Source organism: Xenopus tropicalis, chromosome 4, assembly GCF_000004195.4.
Source record: "Xenopus tropicalis strain Nigerian chromosome 4, UCB_Xtro_10.0, whole genome shotgun sequence".
Lineage (NCBI taxonomy): Eukaryota > Metazoa > Chordata > Amphibia > Anura > Pipidae > Xenopus > Xenopus tropicalis.
In genome coordinates this window covers 108,827,377-108,848,610 of record NC_030680.2, presented here as the reverse complement: position 1 = coordinate 108,848,610, position 21,234 = coordinate 108,827,377, and the positions used below count along the sequence as shown (strand labels likewise).

The 21,234-nt window shown below is 38.9% G+C and overlaps 1 protein-coding gene across 2 annotated transcripts in view; it reads right to left on the bottom strand.

Moving 5' to 3' along the window:
- cdc14a (cell division cycle 14A) overlaps positions 1-20,910 on the bottom strand; it is a 37,360-nt gene extending 16,450 nt beyond the window's left edge. The window contains exons 1-9 of one of the 2 annotated variants that reach the window (XM_004913477.4): positions 20,223-20,910; positions 15,176-15,266; positions 11,757-11,832; positions 6,605-6,697; positions 4,601-4,680; positions 3,980-4,046; positions 3,559-3,621; positions 3,060-3,147; positions 2,277-2,507 (exon numbers count right to left, since the gene is read on the bottom strand). In XM_004913477.4, the coding sequence (XP_004913534.1) occupies positions 2,277-2,507; positions 3,060-3,147; positions 3,559-3,621; positions 3,980-4,046; positions 4,601-4,680; positions 6,605-6,697; positions 11,757-11,832; positions 15,176-15,266; positions 20,223-20,265 (832 nt within the window). In that variant the 5' untranslated portion in view covers positions 20,266-20,910. The remainder of the gene's footprint in view (positions 1-2,276; positions 2,508-3,059; positions 3,148-3,558; positions 3,622-3,979; positions 4,047-4,600; positions 4,681-6,604; positions 6,698-11,756; positions 11,833-15,175; positions 15,267-20,222) is intronic. The other variant, XM_002934152.5, reaches the window with a different exon arrangement.
- Positions 20,911-21,234: the final 324 nt, after the last annotated feature.

Here is a 21,234-nt window from a genome sequence, read left to right as displayed (position 1 = left end):
TGAATTACGGAAACACCCCTTATCCGGAAAACCCCAGGTCCCAAGCATTCTGGATAATAGGTCCCATACCTGTATTTACAAGTAAGGCAAGCCACGACAGTTCAATTTGGCAACAAATCCACCAGGAAGAAGTCCAAAAACCCATTTCAAATTTTACAAACTTCTACTCAAATCAAACCCTGAGCCTCTACCGAAATTGAGGGAGAGGTGGACACAAGACATACCCTTGGGGATATGATCTGAGATCCTTGAATTGGTATATGATCCCTTAATAAGTGTCCAGGATAAGATGATACAATTTTGGTTCGTACATAGAACACAGTCCCAAACGTGGACATTTCCCTGCAAACCTATTCCATATGGTGAGGCAATGCCCTCTAATTCAATACTTTTGGAACAAATAATAGAAAAGATAAGCCAAACCTTGGCTCTTATTATTCCCCTTGACCCACTACTACTATTACTTAATCAGATAGGGGGCACCCTCTACTGCCGACAAACGCTATCTTTCTTAAACGACTAATGTACCCACTTCTAACCATCAATTGACAGAATAAGTCAATCAATAAACAAACCTATACAAAATAACAAATAACTTACTATAACTGGGGATGGCCAAAGAAATTTGACAAAATATGATATTTGGACCGATGACCCTTTGCAATCTTACTTCACTTTAGTTATTATCATCAATCCCCCCCCCCAACTTCCCCCTGCCTTGTCCCCAGCAGATGCATAGAAACAACACTTACTGTTAAAATACCTCAGTTTATTATTGGTAATGTTAAGAGTTTATAATGTTGCACAATTCAGCGCATAACTGTCAACAATGTCATGATCAAGAATATATATAACTGGTTTTGTAACATCTGTAAGTAATGTCCATGTGTTCTCTTTGTCTGTAAACCTAAAAAGCTGTGCATTGTTTCTTTTCCCTTTCTTTTCTTTGCTTTCTTTTGTTAATGTAAAAATCAATAAATACAATTGTTAAAAAAAAACACAAAATTATCTGTTGTCCTGTATATAGTTGGAGGGTGGCTGAATGGTTGACACAACAGTGTTTTTTTTTTTATATATATATGTAACTTTGCTATCAGCTAAAAAGGAACAATTCTAAAAAGTCAGAAACCTCTCAGTCTTATCATATTTAACCACTGTCTATTCAGCAGTTAAAATGTTTCCAAGCAATTAAGGATGTCAAGCACACAAGCAATTAAGGATGTCAAGCACACATTAATTTCTTTAACAGCACTCTAAATATTTACTTGAAGAGTCTCTGGTGTCACCTAATAACAGTAAAACTATTTCCTTTAGTGTAACAAGAGAAAGCAGCGCCCCCTTGAGGGCACTTCTATGATTTCTTGATCAAAATGCTGTAGTATGTGTATTAGCAGGACCCTGTACTTCATTCTACCAATCTTTGAATCTGACACGGCTGCAATTGCGTCAGATGCAACTTTGCCACATGCCGACATAAATTCGTCCCAAGCATTATCCAATATAGATCCCATACCTGTCCCAGCAATGGCAATTCCCAGAATGTACTGTTGTATAGTATTAATCATCAAATGATGGTAAAGTTTTTAGTATGTAATGTTTATTAGATTTTTAGGCATGGTTATTTTAGTTACAGAAAGGGCTCTAATAGGGCTCATTTATGGCCACACTTGTGGTCACGCAAAATGGACACGAACTGACCCAATTCATTAAAGGTACTTATATCCTAAAATGCTTCTTGTACTTCCCCATCATTGCACTCGTCACCAGTGCACAAACCACATACAATTGTGCCAACTGATACTGTAGAAACCTGGGTCTACCACCACATTGAAGGGGGCTGTTTCTCCAGGGTTCTAACAGCAGGCTGTATCAATAGGCACAGTATACTTGCGCCTAAGTTCTGGCACATGGGGCACAATTATGTCAGAAGCAACTCCCCCATGTTCCCTTAATTATGCTGGCATTTTGGTAAAAAAACTACACATTCTCTTAAAAAACACAGCAATATGTGTCTAAAATTGCACTTTTGCACTTCTAGTCATAAGAAAATGCTTTTGAAGAAACACTCAATGGTTATGTGGCCATATCTAACAAGCTGCCCAGGTCCTCTTACTTTTGCTGATATCAAGGGATTTCTTTAACTAAAAAACTGATTTATTTAATTGCAATTCTCATATGTTTAAGGCAAGCCTTTAAAGTGTAGCCTAGTGGCTATATAGTGTGTATATATACAGAATACAGGTATATATTCATAAAACTTCTCTTAGTATAGATACCTTTGCAGTGTACAGCAATAGCTCCATCAGTGTTCTCGCACAAGTTCAGGAATCTCCGCACTATTCCATCACTAGGGGTGCTCCCATCCACAAAGAACAGGTCATAATGATCAAATCCTGCATCGGTGAATCGTTTGGCATCATAAATTTTCTTGTTCAATCGGATGACAGCCCGGATATTATGTTTTCTGAAATATGGGAAGTAAGCTTCGGGTGCATGAAGGGGATAACCTTCAGAGAAAAGGAAAATATGAATATGAGCATTCAAGAGAGACACAGAGTGACATTTATAACCTGCACTTTGCTGCCTCAGAAATCAGAGAAAGGGTAACATGAAGCAATGTATTAATAATTAAACAGAGAACAATTAAATCCTGAAAAAGCTTATCAAATCAGACAACTTCAATTCAGTTGAAGTGCTATAAGGCTTCACTTTAATTTTGTTACAATGCCACAGTCAAAATACTTCACAGGTTAGCAGTCCATTTAGGTTTAAAATTGCTGCCCTGCATATTTAATTAATTATCTTGTGGCCCTTGACTACCCCTTCTGCCAACCTCTTAGGTGGGGGACTGTACTACTGTCTCTGGCATTACACACCTGTAACTAGACAGTACAAGGCACATTGTAGAAATTCCTGTTCACTTTGCATAAAGGGAAATTTCTAGGGTCTTTCCTCTCCCATGGGACAAAAACAATGGGCACCTTCTGTGGTCTTCCTTAGAAATCCTGCTACATTTCAACTGCAGAGATGATTAGATGCAAACCAACTGAGAATCTTACCATTTTCAATTTTACTTTTTGGGTGGGGCCCACTGAATGCCAAAAACTTGCCAGGAACAATCCAATTAAAATCACCATTCTCAACCCTCTGTAAAAAGAAAAGCACATTACACACAACCTGATTTCTCTACAGACACATAATAAAACCTAGGCATCACCTTCTAAGCATCCCTTTCCAAGTTTGGCTTGCTGCACAAGTTCTAAATAGTAGGGATGCACCGAATCACATGACTTTTTGCCACATAAACATAGAAGTTGAACATTTTTCTCATCTTTCCCAGATTTAACCCTTCCAAAACCTAATCAGCATATGCTAATTAGGATTAGGATTCGGTTCAGTATTCGTCCAAATCCTTTACAAAGGGTTTGGGGGTTCGGCAAAATGCAAAAAAGTGGATTCGGTGCATCCCTACTAGATGGTGCAGCACTTGCAGAACCATGCCTCTATGTGTTTAATATTAAGACATTCCCTTACAGTTATACATAGAAATGAACTCACCTCATAATGTTCATATTCATCTGCATCAAAGTTCTCAAAGTTAAAGAAGCCAAAGTATAGAGCCTGAAGCAGAGTAAGAATAAGAGAGTTAAATGTACTATTTAGGCACATTATTTGCTGGATGCAATTTTTTTAACTGGTTCCAATTTTCATACAGTTTAGTAACATGTATTTAAAACATGGTGGGATTGTTATCTGACTCACAACTTCACAGCAATGGGTCAAAGGACATCAGCTAAATCAGTTTTATTTTCAATATCTAGCTGATTGACTATCCTGAAAAATGTTCTTGTGTTTGGCCAGCCAACCAAGAAAATAAAAAAAATATTTGCTTTAAAGGGATGCCTTAACACAACCATCTGCATGAGCTTGGCCTACACGCTTACACTGTTTTCCACTGGCTTGTAAGCCACTGACTTACCTTTCGGATCCCCTGCAAGCAATCCAGTATGGTAAGGTTATATGTGCAGCTCCCAAATGAAGCATCTCTAGAGGAGAAAGATAGTTTTCTTTGGTAAGTAATAGGGGAAAAAAAACCTAAAACAACTAAAACTTAATGAAACCAAAAATATAATGATGTTCCTGTGGCACAAGTGCATCTGATTCACCTACCCTAAAAGACTTAGCTTTACCATATGGATATTTTATTGCATTTTATTGCAGCTGTCTTGTTAACCTGCATTTGCTCGAACAAGGTCTCCCTGTTTTTCTGAGTTCTGCTTAGATAACTTTCCTAGATACTATTCTTTCCCTTACTCCTTCCCCATTTCATCTCAAATCAATTAGTCTTCACTACCAAGCATGAACTTTTCTATGCCTAGCTAACTTTGCAAGTATCTCTGCTGAATGTCACCCAAGTGGCTGCAGTTCTCCTGCTGTTTGGTAACACCTCAGAGCAATGTAACAGACTTCTGTTGCTTTTCTAACATTGTTAAAATTGTACTTGGCCTTTTTATTTCTCCCTGTGCTGTTGTATTGTTAAAATTATTGTTAAAAGATTTTGCCAACATGAACTTGCTAAAAACCAAAATGCTTTACTTACCTGAAAGGAAGATATTGAGCATTAGTCCCACTAAGAAGAGCTCTATATACCTCCTCTGGAGACTTCTTTAAATAGATAATCTAAAATGAAAATGCAACAATACAAATTAATGATTCATCCCTTTCTATATCCAGACACTCACCTTCACAACATTGTGTTCAGGTTTTTAGGCCAATGAAAGTGCAAAAGTATCAGCAGGAGAACATAACCTAGTGAGATTTTATTTTAGTATTTTTCAGTACTCACTGAGATATAAACAGGGAGAACCCATTTCCATAGTCTTTAAAAACATAATAGTTATATACGTAGTCATACTATATTATGTGTACAAAAATTGCTTTTCTTCTTATGAAAAGGAGTTGCCGAACTTGCCGTATTGCCTATTCTGCTGAGGTATCCACCATAGTCAGCTACAGAAACAACACCATCTGTTTCAACTACTGTATTATTGAATGCCCCAGTCTTGACAAGCAATATGATAGCTACCTCTCCTATATTAAAATATAAACATTCAGATACAAAATTATTAGTGTAAATATTCAGTTGTGCTGTTCCATCTGCTGAACACAGACCCGCTGCATCTTTCTTAATATGTGCCAGAACACGTTACTCCATCCAGTTCTCAGAGAACAAATAGCAACTGACATACATGATTAAATACATTATCCAGCATCACATTATTAAGGAACGCATGTGACACCTACTGGTAATTTTCTGTATTGCAATGGTTACGAAATACTATGTCTTAACATAAATCCTATTATGTCAACTGGTGTTTTCTTCTTTGTGGGAGAGTATATGAGTGTATATTGCACCTGAGAACTGTCCTTGAGCAAGGTCCCAAACAGATGCAAACAAAATAGTAGATCTATTATTAGATGTTGTTGCAATACAACTCCCAGCATCCTCACCGTCAGTTTTAAATCCCACTGTTAAATGGTTTTAATACTTGTTTCCTCCGTAAGGGGGCCCCTATGATACTTGGGCCAAGTACAAATGCCCTCTTTGCCCTACACCAAACTGTTCTGCTGTGAAAGTAGATAAGGTTGCAATAATGCTTGGAGGAGGGTTTTACTATCTCTTGGGACTGATAAATGGTTTAATAAAATGCATACACAGGCACCACAACTCAGAGGGCTGAGTGCAGGTAGGCAGCCAACAGCAAAGCAGGATAAGACACAGAATGTTTGGTGCAGAGTTTCCTGGCCTAAGCAGTGTACTTATACAAAGCAGACATTGTGTATAATGTGGCATCACATTTCATTTGGCAGCAGAACACCTTGCACTGTACTAAAACTAACAAAGTTCTCTATGTGTCACAGATAGTCCTTATTCAGGTGATACAATCTGCAAACAGCAGAGACTGAATACTGAATAGTGTGCAGCTACATACTGAATAGTATGCAGGATAATGTTTTGACTGATACCTGGGAACTAATACTGGCATATGCATTGCTGAGGCAATATAATGGAGGCTGCATATATATATAGCAATGTAGTGAATTATACAGAGGTGTGTCCCTGTGGATTGAATTTCCTACATTCTTCCTGATCACAGTCCTGTCTGTGTGACCCCAGTGCACTGTGTCATGTCATTTGGTCTGATGCACACCATGTGCTATTAGTGGGACACTTGATAATCTCCTCGACCGTGATATATGAGACTTGCTCTATTTCTGTCCTGCTGTAAAATATTAACAAGAAGGAATGAGGACACAAAACACAAAGACAGTATCAGATCCACATAGTAAAAGGAAAGGGGACCAGAAAGAGTACCTCACAGCTAAACAAATCTAAAAGTCATTGTGCCTGGATCAACAGATCTCACGGTATTATGGGAGTTGTAGTTGTACAACAGCTGCAGCACCATATGTAGATAATGCACTTTATACATGTTTCACAGTAAGGGCTGCATTATTTTCACAGAACTAAAGTATAATATATAGGTAGGAACCAAAGTAAGCAGTATTACATTTTCCTAGCCATTGGATATTAAACACTCACCGCATATGCACTGATCAAAAAGCCTGCATTTGCTCTTTTTCTCTGTTCAAAGCTTGTATAATGAACAATCTTCTTTCTGGATAAACTAAAGGACTGCAAGATACAGAAAAAATAGATAAGTGATGTGAACGATATGTTATTTGCTGACTGAGGGCTCCTACTCTCAAACGCGCAGTTAAGTAAGTAGAGGTACACACCTCATTTCTACAAAGTACTGAGATTCGCATCTTATTTCTGTATAGTAGCACTGAGTATTGGGATGCACATCTTATGTCTGTACAGTAGAGATTCACATGCGGATTCTGCACAGCAGAACTGTAAGTACTAAGGTGACCAGATCACTTGAAAATGTATTATTAAATACATGTCGCAGGGCAGCACTGATTGCAATTAAAATAAACTGCAATCAGTTCAACCCTGACAGCTGGATTTTTAAAGATATGTCCCTGAAGTGATGTAAAGACGAGGAAACACTGGACATGCGGTCTGCTTCTCTGGATTTTGTAAGCTACTATCAGCTCCTGTGTTTAGCTCCACTGACAGGAACGGCGATGGCCTGAATACAGCTACACGGAGTGGATATTGACGAGAAAATGCAAGTTTTAATCCTGATATAGATGCACTCAGGCCTACACTGTGTCTGTCAATGGAGTTACAAACAGAAATGGATAGGAGCATATCAGCTTTGCTCCACCTGAATACAAAACATAGGAAAGCGTAATGTGTGCCCTAAGGGCTCTGGTACAGGGGGAGATTAGCAACTTCGAGGCAACTTCGGCGCTTTCCACAAATCGCGCCGCCGGGTATGCCATCCCACCGGCGAATTACATTTTCGCCGGTGGGATGTCATTTCGGGGAGATTAGTCGCCCACAACAAGGGAGATTTGTCGCGGGCGACTAATCTCCCCGTGTACCAGAGCCCTAAGTGTAGAAGTTCACATTTCAGCCCAGCAGCATTCCAGTACAGAACAACACAAATCACTGAAATGCACCAGTACTGTAGGTTAAAAGAAATCGCACATGTCCATCAATTTCAATTCTTCGGTCTACCTGTGAAGCGCGGTAAAATGTGGTCCTTGATTCGATAAGAAATCAAATCTGCTTGATGGATACCTCGCTGATTTTCACACAGATATCTATCAGGCAGGACCAAGTCAGCAGCTTTTATCAGCTTGTTTATGGCTACCTTAACTGCTAGTTTATTAAAAGATGCCAAAAAAAGGAAAAGGTTCTGCCGCTGTTTACAATCATTCGGTACGAAAATTCAGTGACTTTCGGATTGCCAATACGATATTATCGTGACTAATATGATTTTTTTCATAAGCATTTTCGTGATATTTGCGATCTTCAGAAATTATCGTATCCAATCCAAATTTTTCAAACTCGTGTTTTAATGAATCGGTCCCCTAGTGTGTCATTGCCCTTATAGGTACTAAAACATTACAAAAAGCAATAGTACCATCAGCATAGATATAATAATTTAATTAACATCAAGTACAAGTTACTGTAATATTATTGCAAAGATAAAGCAAACCAAGCAGAGCTGTTTATTGCCACTATATTCCCAGGTCACAAAAGCAGTCTCATACATTATACAGACAGAAAAATTGCTAACAGTCAGTGACCATTTGTGTGCAAACTGGAAATCCCAAGCGGTTTCCAAGGCACGCCATGCAGGGAACACTTGTGAGCAGCTGAGCTTCCTCCCCCCCCCCACACCCCAAACAAACCCATTTATTTCCCTCTGTGATTTCCAAGCAACACACACAAGCCAAGCAGCGTTCTCCACAGAAGCTTTACCTTCAGTTTCCTCAGTAGAGCACATCTGCCCACACTCTGCGCAATGAGAGACAATGTCACACACTAGTGATCCGTGTCACCAAGCCACCCCACTCTCTTGTCCTGTGATTAACCGGTAATTAGCACTGGTTGTATCTCATCAACCTGCTCAGTGGGATATCTAACAGGAACTGTATCCTGCTTCCTTTCACATGTTCCACTTTCCTGCTGATTCTATCAGTTCTCTGTCAAACTAACTTGTTTGCATAAAAAAATTCAAATGATCCAAAATGCTCAGGGACTGAGGTTTTCTGGATAAGCGGTCTTTCCATAATTTGGATCACCATACCTTAAGTCTACTGAAAAATCATCATAAATTAAACCTAATAGGAATGTTTTGCCTCCAATAAGGATGGATTTTATCTTAGTTGGGATCATGTACAATGTACTGTTATTCCAGGCTAAAAGAAAATCCTTTTTAAAAAATTTCAATTATTTGCTTATAAGGAACTATATGGTAGATGGCCTTTCCGTAATTTGGAACTTTTTGGATAACGGGTTTCCAGATAACAGATTACATACTTGTATTAGGGAATAGATATATTTCTAGCAACACCTGATGAATTTAAACCAGTCCACTAGTAGCCATTACTATATATAGTGTTTTGCGTAAAAACATATTCAGAGGAGTGTTATTAAAGACCATATATTTTTTTTTTTTATAATTGCATATACACAGTAAATAAATGTAGTTGTGGCTGTTGCAGTCAGTATGAAAGCACAGTGTAAACCACTTACAGTCCCCTTTGTCCTTCATTGCTACTTTGAGCTATAAGTATATTTTAAATAAAATCTGGAATTTAATGAAGCAGACGCTGATGTCTTTAGACATCAGCACCTCAGTCTTTTCATGATGTAAATAAATGGGGATTGTTTTGTTCTATCAAAAGCACAATAGCCAAGGCAACTGGCAAGAGTGAGGTAAAGACAAGAGGGTCAAAGGATAAAAGAAGGTCAAATGACCTCATGACTCTGATCTTGGTCTTGAGGAAATAGCTGTCTTTTCTTCTTACTAATATTATTTTCCTTTTGCTTACTTTCTTCTTACTAATTCCTTACTTCCTTCTTACTAATTCATCTAAGTAGGCTATCCTATTAAAAAGACATGAAAGTATTGCTTAATTGAGTTTAGCCTTACCTTTCCATAGTAACCAAGCCCAGAATGCTTCAGTACCTGACCATGTAAGATAAGGTCGTGTGTATACAGGCAATCTACTAATCCCTGCTAATTGTTCTCTTGTGAGACAAGTAAATACCAGTGGATTGATGGAATAATATCAGAATTACTCAAGTAGGAAGAATTTGCTTGAGCTTTCACAACTAAAGGTGGCCATACACGTGGCGATCCGACGATGTTTCGTACGACCATCGGTCGCACGAAACATCGTAAGATCCGCCACACACCATTCAGGGCTGAATCGGCAGGTAAGGAGGTAGAAACAATAGGATTTCTACCTCCTTCTGCCGATTCAGCTCTGAAGGGAGAATTTTGGTCTATGGCGCCCGATCAAAATTTTCAAACTTGTCCGATCGGCGAGTCGTCCGATATCGGCAGCTTCCTGCGATATCGGTCGACTCGCCGACATGCCATACACGCACCGATTATCGTACGAAACGAGGTTTCGTACGATAATATCGGTGCGTGTATGGCCACCTTAAGGGCTCTGGCACTCGGGGAGATTAGTCGCCCGCGAACAGGGAGATTTGTCGCGGGCGACTAATCTCCCCAAGTTGCCATCCCATCGGCGAAAATGTAAGTCGCCGGTGGGATTGCACACACGGCGGCACGATTTCGGCAAAACGCCGAAAATGCCTTGCGAGGCAACTTCGGCGATTTGCCGAAATCACCTGCGCAGCGTGTGCCATCCCACCGGCGACTTACATTTTCGCCGGTGGGATGGCAGGGGAAGGCAACTCGGGGAGATTAGTCGCCCGCGAACAGGGAGTTTTGTCGCGGGCGACTAATCTCCCCGTGTGTCAGAGCCCTAAGAGACTTCTAAATACTGCCTTCACTACATGAAACAATTTAACTTTATCTCTTAAATGTGTAGTTATTTGAAGCCATTTTTCAGGAATGAAAACAATTTAATCTCATACTGGAACTACTGACTTTAATTATATTTGCTTGGGTCATTTAACCTTGACCCTGCTCTCAATCACTATTATCCTTCTGACAGATAAAAGTGGATGTCAGTAGTACAGAGGAGAGAATGAGACTTGAAAGGATTGCTGTTGTTGTTCAGGGCGACAGCCAATATGATCCAAACTTTAGAAAGTGAACAAAAACTGTGCCTCCTCATCACTTTATTATTTATAAATGATACTTTCAAACATGTACGATCATCTTCCATCAGACATATTGTAAGGTGATCTGTCCAAACTGCCCCCTTACCTGGTACAAGTCAAGATAATTAGGCAGAATAGCCACAACTGGCCAAACTGCCTGAACATATCGGCTGGATGGCTATCTTAAAAGAACAGTAACACCAAAAAATGAAAGTGTTTTAAAGTATTGGAAACGTAACGTACTGTGGCCCTGCAATGGTAAAACTGGGGTATTTGCTTCAGGAACACTACTATAGTTTATATAAATACGCTGCTGTGTAGCCACGGGGGCAGCCATTCAAGCTGGAAAAAAGGAGAAAAGGCACAGGTTACATAACAGATAACAGATAAGACACCATTGTATTCTACAGGGTTTATCCGTTAGCTGCTATATAACCTGTGCCTTTTCTCCTTTTGAATGGCTGCCCCCATGGCTACACACCAGGGTTTATATAAACTCTAGTAATGTTTCTGAAGCAAACACAAAACTTTTACCAGTGCAGGGCAGCAGTACATTATAGTTTAATAAATACATTTTTTGGTGTTACTGTCCCTTTAAGCTTTTGTTAGAGCCCATGAAGTTCAGATTCCTTGCTCAATCAGAGCGAAACAAGGATAGCATAAATACAAGGTGGGGGTGGGGGACATTTTCCAAGAAATTCTCTGCTGTCTTTATCTATTGGTCTATTCTCCCTGACAATGAAATTGTAATTAGTCCAGTGCTCAAACACAGATTCCTATTCACATCAGTATGTGGGAATGTTCATCCTCAGCACACTGGTGCACTCAATATCCAGGTCTACAGCTGTACATCATAGTATATTGCCACTGACAAGTTTGCTACAGTAGGCTTAAGACATGGGGGTATATAATCAATAACAAGGCAGGCAATCTATTATAAATTATAAAATCAATTATAAAAGCCAGCAAACAAAAGTATTATTGGGGTTATGTACCTCTGATATATAAATTAAAAAGTACCATTTACCTTGAGCTTCTTATTAAGTTTGCAGCAATATCTGTAGAGCTGTGCAAGGTTCAGAGGCCCAAAATCTGCATAGAAACTAAATTCAAAATCACCATTAGGAACACAGGTTTATAAGCAACATATTACTGATAGAATAACATCCATAAAAATCCAGATACATTTTGTTATTGTTAGATTGCACAGACACAACACAGGGAAGGGGGAACTAATTATATGGAGCAGATTTATCAGATACTGGCACTAAATACATCTTCTACTCAAATACAATTCACACCCTCTGTACCTTTACTCCTGACTTACAGTACAGTGTGAATTTACTGAAGATCTTAAATATCCAAACTAGGGATGCACCGAATCCTTCGGTTTGGTATTTGGTCAGGATTCTGCCTTTTTCGGCAGGGTTCGGATTTGGCCAAATCTGCGATCCTGGCCGAACCGAATCCTAATTAGCAGAAATTAGCATATGCTAATAAGGATTTGGAAGGGTTAAATGTTAGAGGGAAAAAATTTCTCTGTGCGCTGTGATTTTTACCCCTTCTGGATCCTAATTAGCATATGCAGATTCGGATTCGGTTCGGTATTTGGCTGAATCCATTGGGATGGATTCGCGTGTGCAGCCGAACCCAAAAAATTGGGTTTGGTGCATCCCTAATCCAAACGCCTATTACACATACAATTTATTTTCAAGTTATGAATAAAATCAGTAAATAACAAGGCTGGAATTAAGTAATTCCTTAAGTAAGAGCACAGTAAGGGTGAAGACACACTGAACTATTAGTAGCAGCTACTTGTCACAGATACTGTGTGTTTTAGCAGAAGCAATTCTTAATATTGTCTATGGCAGGGTATTTTGGGCATTTAGTAGTCATAACAAGTAGCTCCCTGTGTCTTTACCCTAAGAAGAGAGTCCTGCAAGAAGAGTTTACACTAAAGGCCATGGGTACTTACTACTGCCCTTATCGTTGGGCAGATTTCAGTATCCTGAATGAAACAAAAAACTACATATATTAAGACATTCCAACAGTGCTACAATTTCAGTTTTGTTTGCTCCCCAGGATTACATGGGGCTGACCATTCTTTTCAGTGGTCATAACATCAGTCTTCTCCCGGCTGACAGTTTTTTAGAGTGCAAGTTAACTAAATATAGCTGCAATATACAGTAACAGTTGGCAAACTCATGCTAATTACATCCCTGCTTTTGTACTTGTTTGCCTGTTTTGCAGCTTGAAATAGACTGTGTGACAAAGGAACTGTGAGTGTACAGCTCAAAAGATAATCTAGGTAGTTAGTCAACAGATACATTAAAACTGTGGTAAATCATAAACAGTGAGATTATTTGTGGTGCATAGGTGCAGTGTCAGAATGGGATATACTGCATGCACCAGAGAACATTACATAAAAGGCCACACTATGAACCCACATAATTAAGACAGGTACATAGTGATATAATAAAGGGTTCTTACCCTTGTAAACATTTACATTTCTCATGCTTTCTATATCCTTCTTCCCCATTTATATGTCTCATTTCTACTTCTGTCTTTTTTTTCCTAAGCTTCACATTTTTATATATGCCTTCCCAAACATTGCATTCCTCACTGCAGAAAAAACATTAAAAGGCTGCCCGGCCTACTGAACATGCAGGTACTGACCAGTTTCAGATGCCTGCTGTGTAACCCAAGGGCCTTGTACACTGACAGTGCAACCACGTAATATTTGCTTGCAGATCTAATGGTATTATTATTTTGGGGAAATACCTTGGTTCCCAGACAGGCCAGTCAGACCCTGCATGGCAATATCTACGGGCAGCAATGAATGCTACTGCTGTGCAGCCTGTTATTTACTTGAGAAGAATTCACCAACACCACAAATTTGCACTATTGCACCCAAGAAATATTCCACTTTTAGGTGCTTGTCAGATCTGATTGTATTATTATTTCAGGGAAATGTCTTGGTTTCCTGACAGGCCAGTCAGACCCACCCAAGAAATATTCAACTTGAAGGTTCTAAGCAAACAGCTGTACATTTATATGCAATAAAATTAATTAATTTTATAGTGTTAATCGCTCATTAAAAATCTGCAAATGTCCAAATAAAAATGCCAATTAATTCTGCTGTAAATGTACCTACAGAGGACAAAGTTCCTTAGTGATTACAATGTGATACTCTCTCTTTTAACCTTACTACCCAGTAATAACAAGTCCCAGAGTCTCTCAGCCTGGACATATAGCCAGTTATATAACAGGCCCGCATAATCATGCTGTAATAATACCAAACAGAGAGTAATATGTTGGAAGCACAGATGAGCAGGCTGAAGGATCTACACCCTCCAATCAGGAGGATTATCATGATTACTGGAAGCAGAGGATCAGAGAAGAGTCACAGAATGTATTGACTTTCAGCTGTACTGCTGGCAAAAGGAAATCTAGTTGTCACTTTAGAATATTCAGATATATTGGCCCATAGGGTATATGTGGCAGATCCTGTATGTGCACTGACAGAAAGTCAAAATCTGATACTACTCATGCTTTGTGGAGAATATCTGTGGCCCTAACATACAAGGCACCAAAAATATCTGTTTACAAAGCATACTGATATCAGATTCTTGCTGTCAGTGCACAGATACAGAATGAAGTAAATAATTAAAATATGCTAATAAATTACTGCCAGTTCAGTAAAAGGACAAATATATGAAGTATGACATCTTTGCATTGCAACATGCATTGTGCCAACAGAAAAGCAAACTCTGAAAATCATAAACAAAGAAAGCCAGGCATGCAAGTCAGATGTCACACCTTGCAAATAAGATACTGATTATTCACTTGGATGGTGTATGCATGTAATCTCAGTTTACAACAATCTCTGTTCACTGTTACGGTATACATTCCCACAGCCTTCCAGGCTGCTCCTGTTACAGATATGTGGCTGCCACAAATGGGACACTAGAGCTGAGCATAACAATTAATATAACCAACTACAAACAGGTTACAAAAAGGTGACATATAGCTGATAAGTTCATCAGAAAAAAATTCACCACTCTCTATTCACTTGCATGGGCTTTTCAAGAGCATATTTATTAAAGGGATGGAACTCCCTCTAATTTTATATGCCTGTAAAAATATGCTATACAAGTTAATGAATAGAAAAGCGTTCATTGTAAAGGGAGTCTTGTTACAGATATAAAAAGTATGAAATCTTTATTCCATCAGGTGCAGCTGGAATATGTACCAGATTCTGCCCAGACTGGGTGTAAACACACAAAGGGGCTGTTGGTGGACCAATGTGATTGAAACTGCCAAAACATTGCCAACTTAAATAATTTTAAGAATGCAGTCTGTCAACCTGCAGTATCAGAATCAGAATGAGAGTACTATAGCCTCAACATTAAACATATTTAATAAGATACACTGAACTATACTTACTTTTCATACACAAACTCCTCATCTGTACAGAAGTAGTGAGTATTTAGAGTGCTTTTTGGTTTGTTCCTCAGTGTAGCAAAATATAAGCGATCTGAAAGGAAGCACATGGGATAATAATAAAAGTTGAATCAGTCTATAACTTGTTGAACATGGATACTTGTGGCTCTCCAGATGCAACTCAAAGCATCAGGGTACACGGCCAAATCCAAAATAACCAAGCTAGCTATGTATGCTATAAAGATATGCTAAGATCCAAAGCTTTATAGATATAAAGATTGTATACTAAGATTTCCAAGCTAGAAATGTGTGCTATAAAGATATACTGTTTGCTAAGAACCTCAAACTATATGGTATTAAGGCACGATGTATTCTAAGATCCCAGAACTAGCTATGTATGCTTGTAAAGCAAGGGAGCGCAGACATTTTAAATATGATTAAGCAATGCAATGTATTGTCAGGATGCTGTTACAAGTTTTTTTTTTTTACACTTTTATTACACTGCTCTGTAGGAAAACACAAATCAACATATTCAGATTAACATCGCCCATTTCTCTAGAAGGGTGTAGTAATGCAGCAGGTCTCAATTTTATTTTCATCAAGACCTCATAATCAGCACCAAGACCTCGCCCATTTGAAAGAAGAGTACTCAAATTACTATTAATGTTACAAGTGTCCAGAAAATCCAGAGAAATTGCAATTTCTTAAAAATACAAAAGGGTCTATTATATGATTAAAAGATACAGTACACACCTTTTCAACTGCAGTTTATTGGAGTTCATAATGTTTGCCTATGATTCTAATTTGGAAATATATTTTGCACTAAACAGGGTATAATTTGAAAATGAAACTAAAGTCATATTCTACTTCATGGCCCCAATGAGCAGTCAAAACAAATTAGCAGTCCACTAAGAAACCTCTGCATAGATAACCCCAGTTACAGCCTGTATATTATAGGGATGCAGTTCAGTGATGTTGGGTAATAGCTTTCTAGGTGTTTTGCTCACTCATCCCCTAACATAAAACATATTTTATTTGCTTGGGTGCCCAAACAAGCTAAATCAAAGTCCAGAAAGCATCCTCTATTGTTCACAAAGTCTAAAGCTCAAGTGTCTTAGCTTATTAACCCTCTCAGTCCAGTGCTGTGATTTAGGTAAAAATCACTTAATAAGCCAGGAGATTGGCTACTTGGGGGCCAGCGGAGGGTAATATTTTTCATTTTGGCCCCCTCAATGTTTGGGCCACTAAATACTTTTTCACTTCTGAAAAAGCAAACAGGTATCCTAAGGGCTTAATTAATTCTCTTGACAAGTTCTTGTCCATGCTGCCTGTACTCTTTGTTTATTCATTTAGTATAGCCTACTCCTGTATAAAATCAATTTCTACCACTGCCTTCCCTGGTCCAGCCATTGTAGACTGAATAAAAATTAATTGGTAGTCTACAAGCAGCCTATCACTTTCAGCAGAGATATTCTGGGTGATGATCTTCCGGCTTATACCCTGCCCCACAACACCCACCAAATGTCCTCTTTCTGTTACCCATGTGGCCAAGGATTTACCAATCTGACTGATTATAAAACTGATTTTTACAGTTTAATTGTACTTGGACAACTGTATTTGCCCATTTGTAACCGCTTTACAAATGCTAACTGTGCTTTTTGGCATTAGAATAAATGAATTAATTTTAACATCCTTACTGGCCTATAAAACAAGGGTTCCACCCAGAAACTGCTCTAGAAAGAAGAGCATTATATGAAACTAAAAAAGTCCTTGAGTTTGCTATGGAAGAAAAGTCAAGCTGAATAAGCAACTCTGCATGCTGAATGCTTGCACTACACAGCATAATGCAATATTTCTTACGACAAGGTATACGAAGGATATTAGAGCATATTACATAGTAAAGCTAAGGTGTTAGTCTGCTCCAGATGAAAGGAAAATGGTTAATTACTGAGAGGCACAGCAAAAGAGAGGCTGTGCTCTAGTTAAAGGGAGGTGGAAATTTTACAAGAATCAAGCTATTTGAATGAAAGAGTACAAGGTTCCGGATGAAAGGATATACTGTAACTCTGTGACACAATGCTCAGAAAGAAACAGAAGAAAAGGCCAAGATGAATGCTGAAAACAAATCCCAGAACAATTTTCCCTTCTTACAATACCGCAGGCTTAGTTGCTGCAGTAAGGGATTAAAAACTTTTGCCAATTTTTCTTAAAACAGAAATTTTGTAGGACTCTAAATGACAAATAAAATTAAAGATCTAAAATGTCTGATATTATATTAAAAGTTATTGTGTTGGAAATATAAATGTGTTTTCTGCAGCTTATCTTCGTTTGATTATGTGGTTCTATTGGAATCTGGGGAAGGTATTTGCTGCTTGCAACAAATGAAGAGTAGTACTCTAAATAGTAACATTAATTTCAGCTACATTAACCTATATATCTCCCAGTAATAATAGGAACTAGTGATGTGCGGGTCATGGAAAACTCAACCAGCAACTGACCTTAACCTGCAAAACCTTAACCCTTAACCTGCAAAATGTTGCCATTGTAGGACACACACCCAACTGGTACCTGAGTCTTCCTGCTATGTGTGCTACTTCTGTGTGCACCTTGGGTTTCAAGACAAGGAAACTTTGGGAGCAGAGGAAGAGTGTTCTTCCATAGTCTGACCCACACCCAACCCAAAACTGCAATGGTTGTCCAAATGACCTGAGGATAAAGCTGCAGGTCCCATATATCACTAGTAGGCACATTATTTGAACCAGCTTACATTTAAACTGTATTTATATTTAAATAAGCTCTACAATAATATAGATAATGCAATATATAATACAAACTTTATAATAATCAATATTTCCCCTTTAAAAGTTTAAAATACTGTCCTATTGACACAGTATCACACCATAAGAACACCTGTTAAATAACTAATAATTTAATGTTATGCCAGTATTCCGAACAATAAATGCTACCTGCTGTTTAGTTACTATAGGTAACTAAACCCAAAGCAAACATTGCACTTTTTATTGCACTACCCCTTAAGGTAAGGCCCTACAAGGCGGACTGACAATCCATCTGTACAATTGAAAAATCTGCCAATTGTGCCTGCAACTGGAAGCAGTGATTCTGTCCGGGTGCAGGCAGATGCACTTATAGTTATCCCTAACATGCCTGTTAATAGTGTCTACTAATTGCACCTTTAACCTAAATTGTAAGTTCTTGGGTGAAGAGAGTCCCCTATTCATAATCTTTCTATCCCTATAACTGTGTTCATGTTGGACTTATACAAGGATTTAACTTCACAATTCTGCTCTTTGATGTTCTGCCACTGATATTACACACGTTCATTTCTTTGTTACAAGGCATGATGAGAAGTGGAAAGTGCTGTGCATCTGATATCAGAACCGGAAAAAGTAAAAAATGTACAGTATTGTTTCCACATACAGAGGATATTACACCATGGATTTTACTGTAGTGAAAACATATACATATATATATATATATATTAAAGAAACAGAGAGCCGCACACACAGGGACTTTGCAAAAAGATAAAGTATTTAATACTTTATCTTTTTGCAAAGTCCCTGTGTGTGCGGCTCTCTGTTTCTTTACTATTGTTTTTTGCTAGCATCCAGGGCCCCTGATTGTTTGGATGGTGTGCTCCTGTTTGTTCTTATATATATATATTATATATATGTCAGATTACAGTGCATTAGTTTAAACAAGCTATGCCCTCCCATTGCCATACTGTTACATACATGTAAAACTTTGTGACTGCGATGTAATACAGCACTAAGTGTTATACACTCTATATCAAAAGCATTCCTTTAAATGTCGCTTTGTAAGAAAAAAACTACTAGCACAAAATGAAAGAGTATTTGATGATACTTCCGAGGTTAACGGTTGCCTTGGTGATGCTTTAACTAACAAAGGGCAACCCAGTAAGGCAGTGGTTACTACAACACTAAAGATAATTATCTGATTATTATCCTTTGCCTCTACAGAAACATAAATGCTATTATACCCTAATGTATCTCTTATAAGTCATTCTTTGAACATTATGTGTTTCACAAATGCTAAATGAAATGATTAAATAAATATTAAAATGAATATAAATCCAGTCTTCCTGGGCACAAAGTGTGTGCAAACAGTCTGCTGACAAGCAGAGACTGTTTAGTGTGCGTTGCCACAGTGACCTTAATAGTATGAAAACAAAGCCAGGAAGTGGATGTAAGAAATGTAAGTGTAGCATGAGTGCACAGAGTTACACAGAGTATGTGCAGTTGCTGGATGCTCAGCATTTACAGGCAAGAGAACCCCAGCCTGCTCTGATGGAAGTGAAAGTACCAGATCTGTTATACTAAGCTCGCCAAGCTTTCTGTGAGGTGCTGGTACAAGATCAGGGATAAAGGCACTTTCCACTTTTGATAACGTTTACCAGCAAATAAAGGCAGAAAACACAGAGCAAATGGGTTCCAGGGAGCTGAAGGCACATGCTCAAAATCCCCTGGGATTAACAGCATGGGAGTGGCAATGAAAAGTACAAGGCTGTGGATTACATAATTCTGCATGTGAGACCATTCCAGAGATGCCCAGCCTGTAAACCTCCAGCTGTTAGAGGAATACAACTCCCAGCATGCTCCTAAAGCCTTCTGTTTGGGAGTTGTAGTTCTACAGCAGCTGGACAGATACAAGTTTGTATGTCTTGTAGGAAAATGTGACAGAACAAGACACAATGGGTGCTAAAGTCAAAGCAAGATGGAACAAGATTAGATACTCTGTAGTTCTTGGTGTTCATGTGTGGGACAATGAGCTGACAAGCTACAAGTGACTGGCAGACATGGAATAAATATATCTATTAATACAAACTGCTGGGACACATACAGAACGCACATGGCTACAATGCCGTGATACACACACTGTGCATCTCCCGTTGCTGTTGTACTACATCTCCCAGAAGCCCCTGCCACATGGCTATACAATCTAACTACGAATGTAAAGGTGTATCCGCCACTTCTCACACAATGTTCGTACCCTCCCTAGGCTTCTGCCTCACCTTTAATGAGCTCCGATGCGCTGATGAGCTCCTGATTCTCCATGCCAGAATGACTGAGACACTGCCTGTGCCCCTCACATCGCCCAATAGTGACACTCCGGAGCGCTCTCACACCCTCATGGCAGCACCGATGTCGCCTTTGTCCCTTATGTTTCCATTCTCCCTTCGCTTCTTTCCAGGTTACCGCAGTTTTTCCCACTCTCTGTGTTAAAGGGGGGGGGTCCCGATTCCACACACGGTGGTTGGTCTCCTCCGCCAAGTCCCACTTAACTCCCCCTGTTTCTTCTCTGCTTAGGCTACGGTCTTAAAGTCCCAGCTCCTAGTAACCACCAACCAATGAAAGGCTGGGCTTCGTTTCTAAGGCTTTGTTTCTCTTGACCAACGAAGGAGGGGCAGACTTCCGAGCTTCGTTAACCCCTGCTGTGATAAAAAGAATCTCATCCCAATACATAATTCATGAACAGCACAGCCATGATTAGTATTTGTACTATAAAAAGAGATATACGTTGTTCATAACCAGAGTGACTTTCGCTCCGTATACTTTGTACGTCTTTACCTGAGTATGTGTATGTAGGAATAGCTGCTAGAGAATTAAAAATAATCTTCAGTAGGGCGAAAATAGAGCTCAGCACACATCTCCTGACTGGCCCTTTAGCTCCCTACTCTCCTGTACACTAACCCATGGCGACTGACCTTCCCCCGAACACAGTGCCCTTTGCACCACATGCTCCTCACCTGGCTCCTGCTATTTATGATCTTCCACCCTTATTATAGTAGCTAATATATATAGCGCATACATTAAAAAACTGCAGTGACAAAATAGTTAATATCATAGAAAGGGGAGTTTTTTTATCTTTGGTACACAAAATACACCACCTTTTTTTGCTGTTTTATGGAAGTCCTGTGAGCACAGTATTTACCTATATACAGAGAGAAAGATTTTTTCATTAGAAGGATTATCAGACTTTTCTGCAAATGTTTTCTGACATTCCTTTTGCATGTACAGTATAAT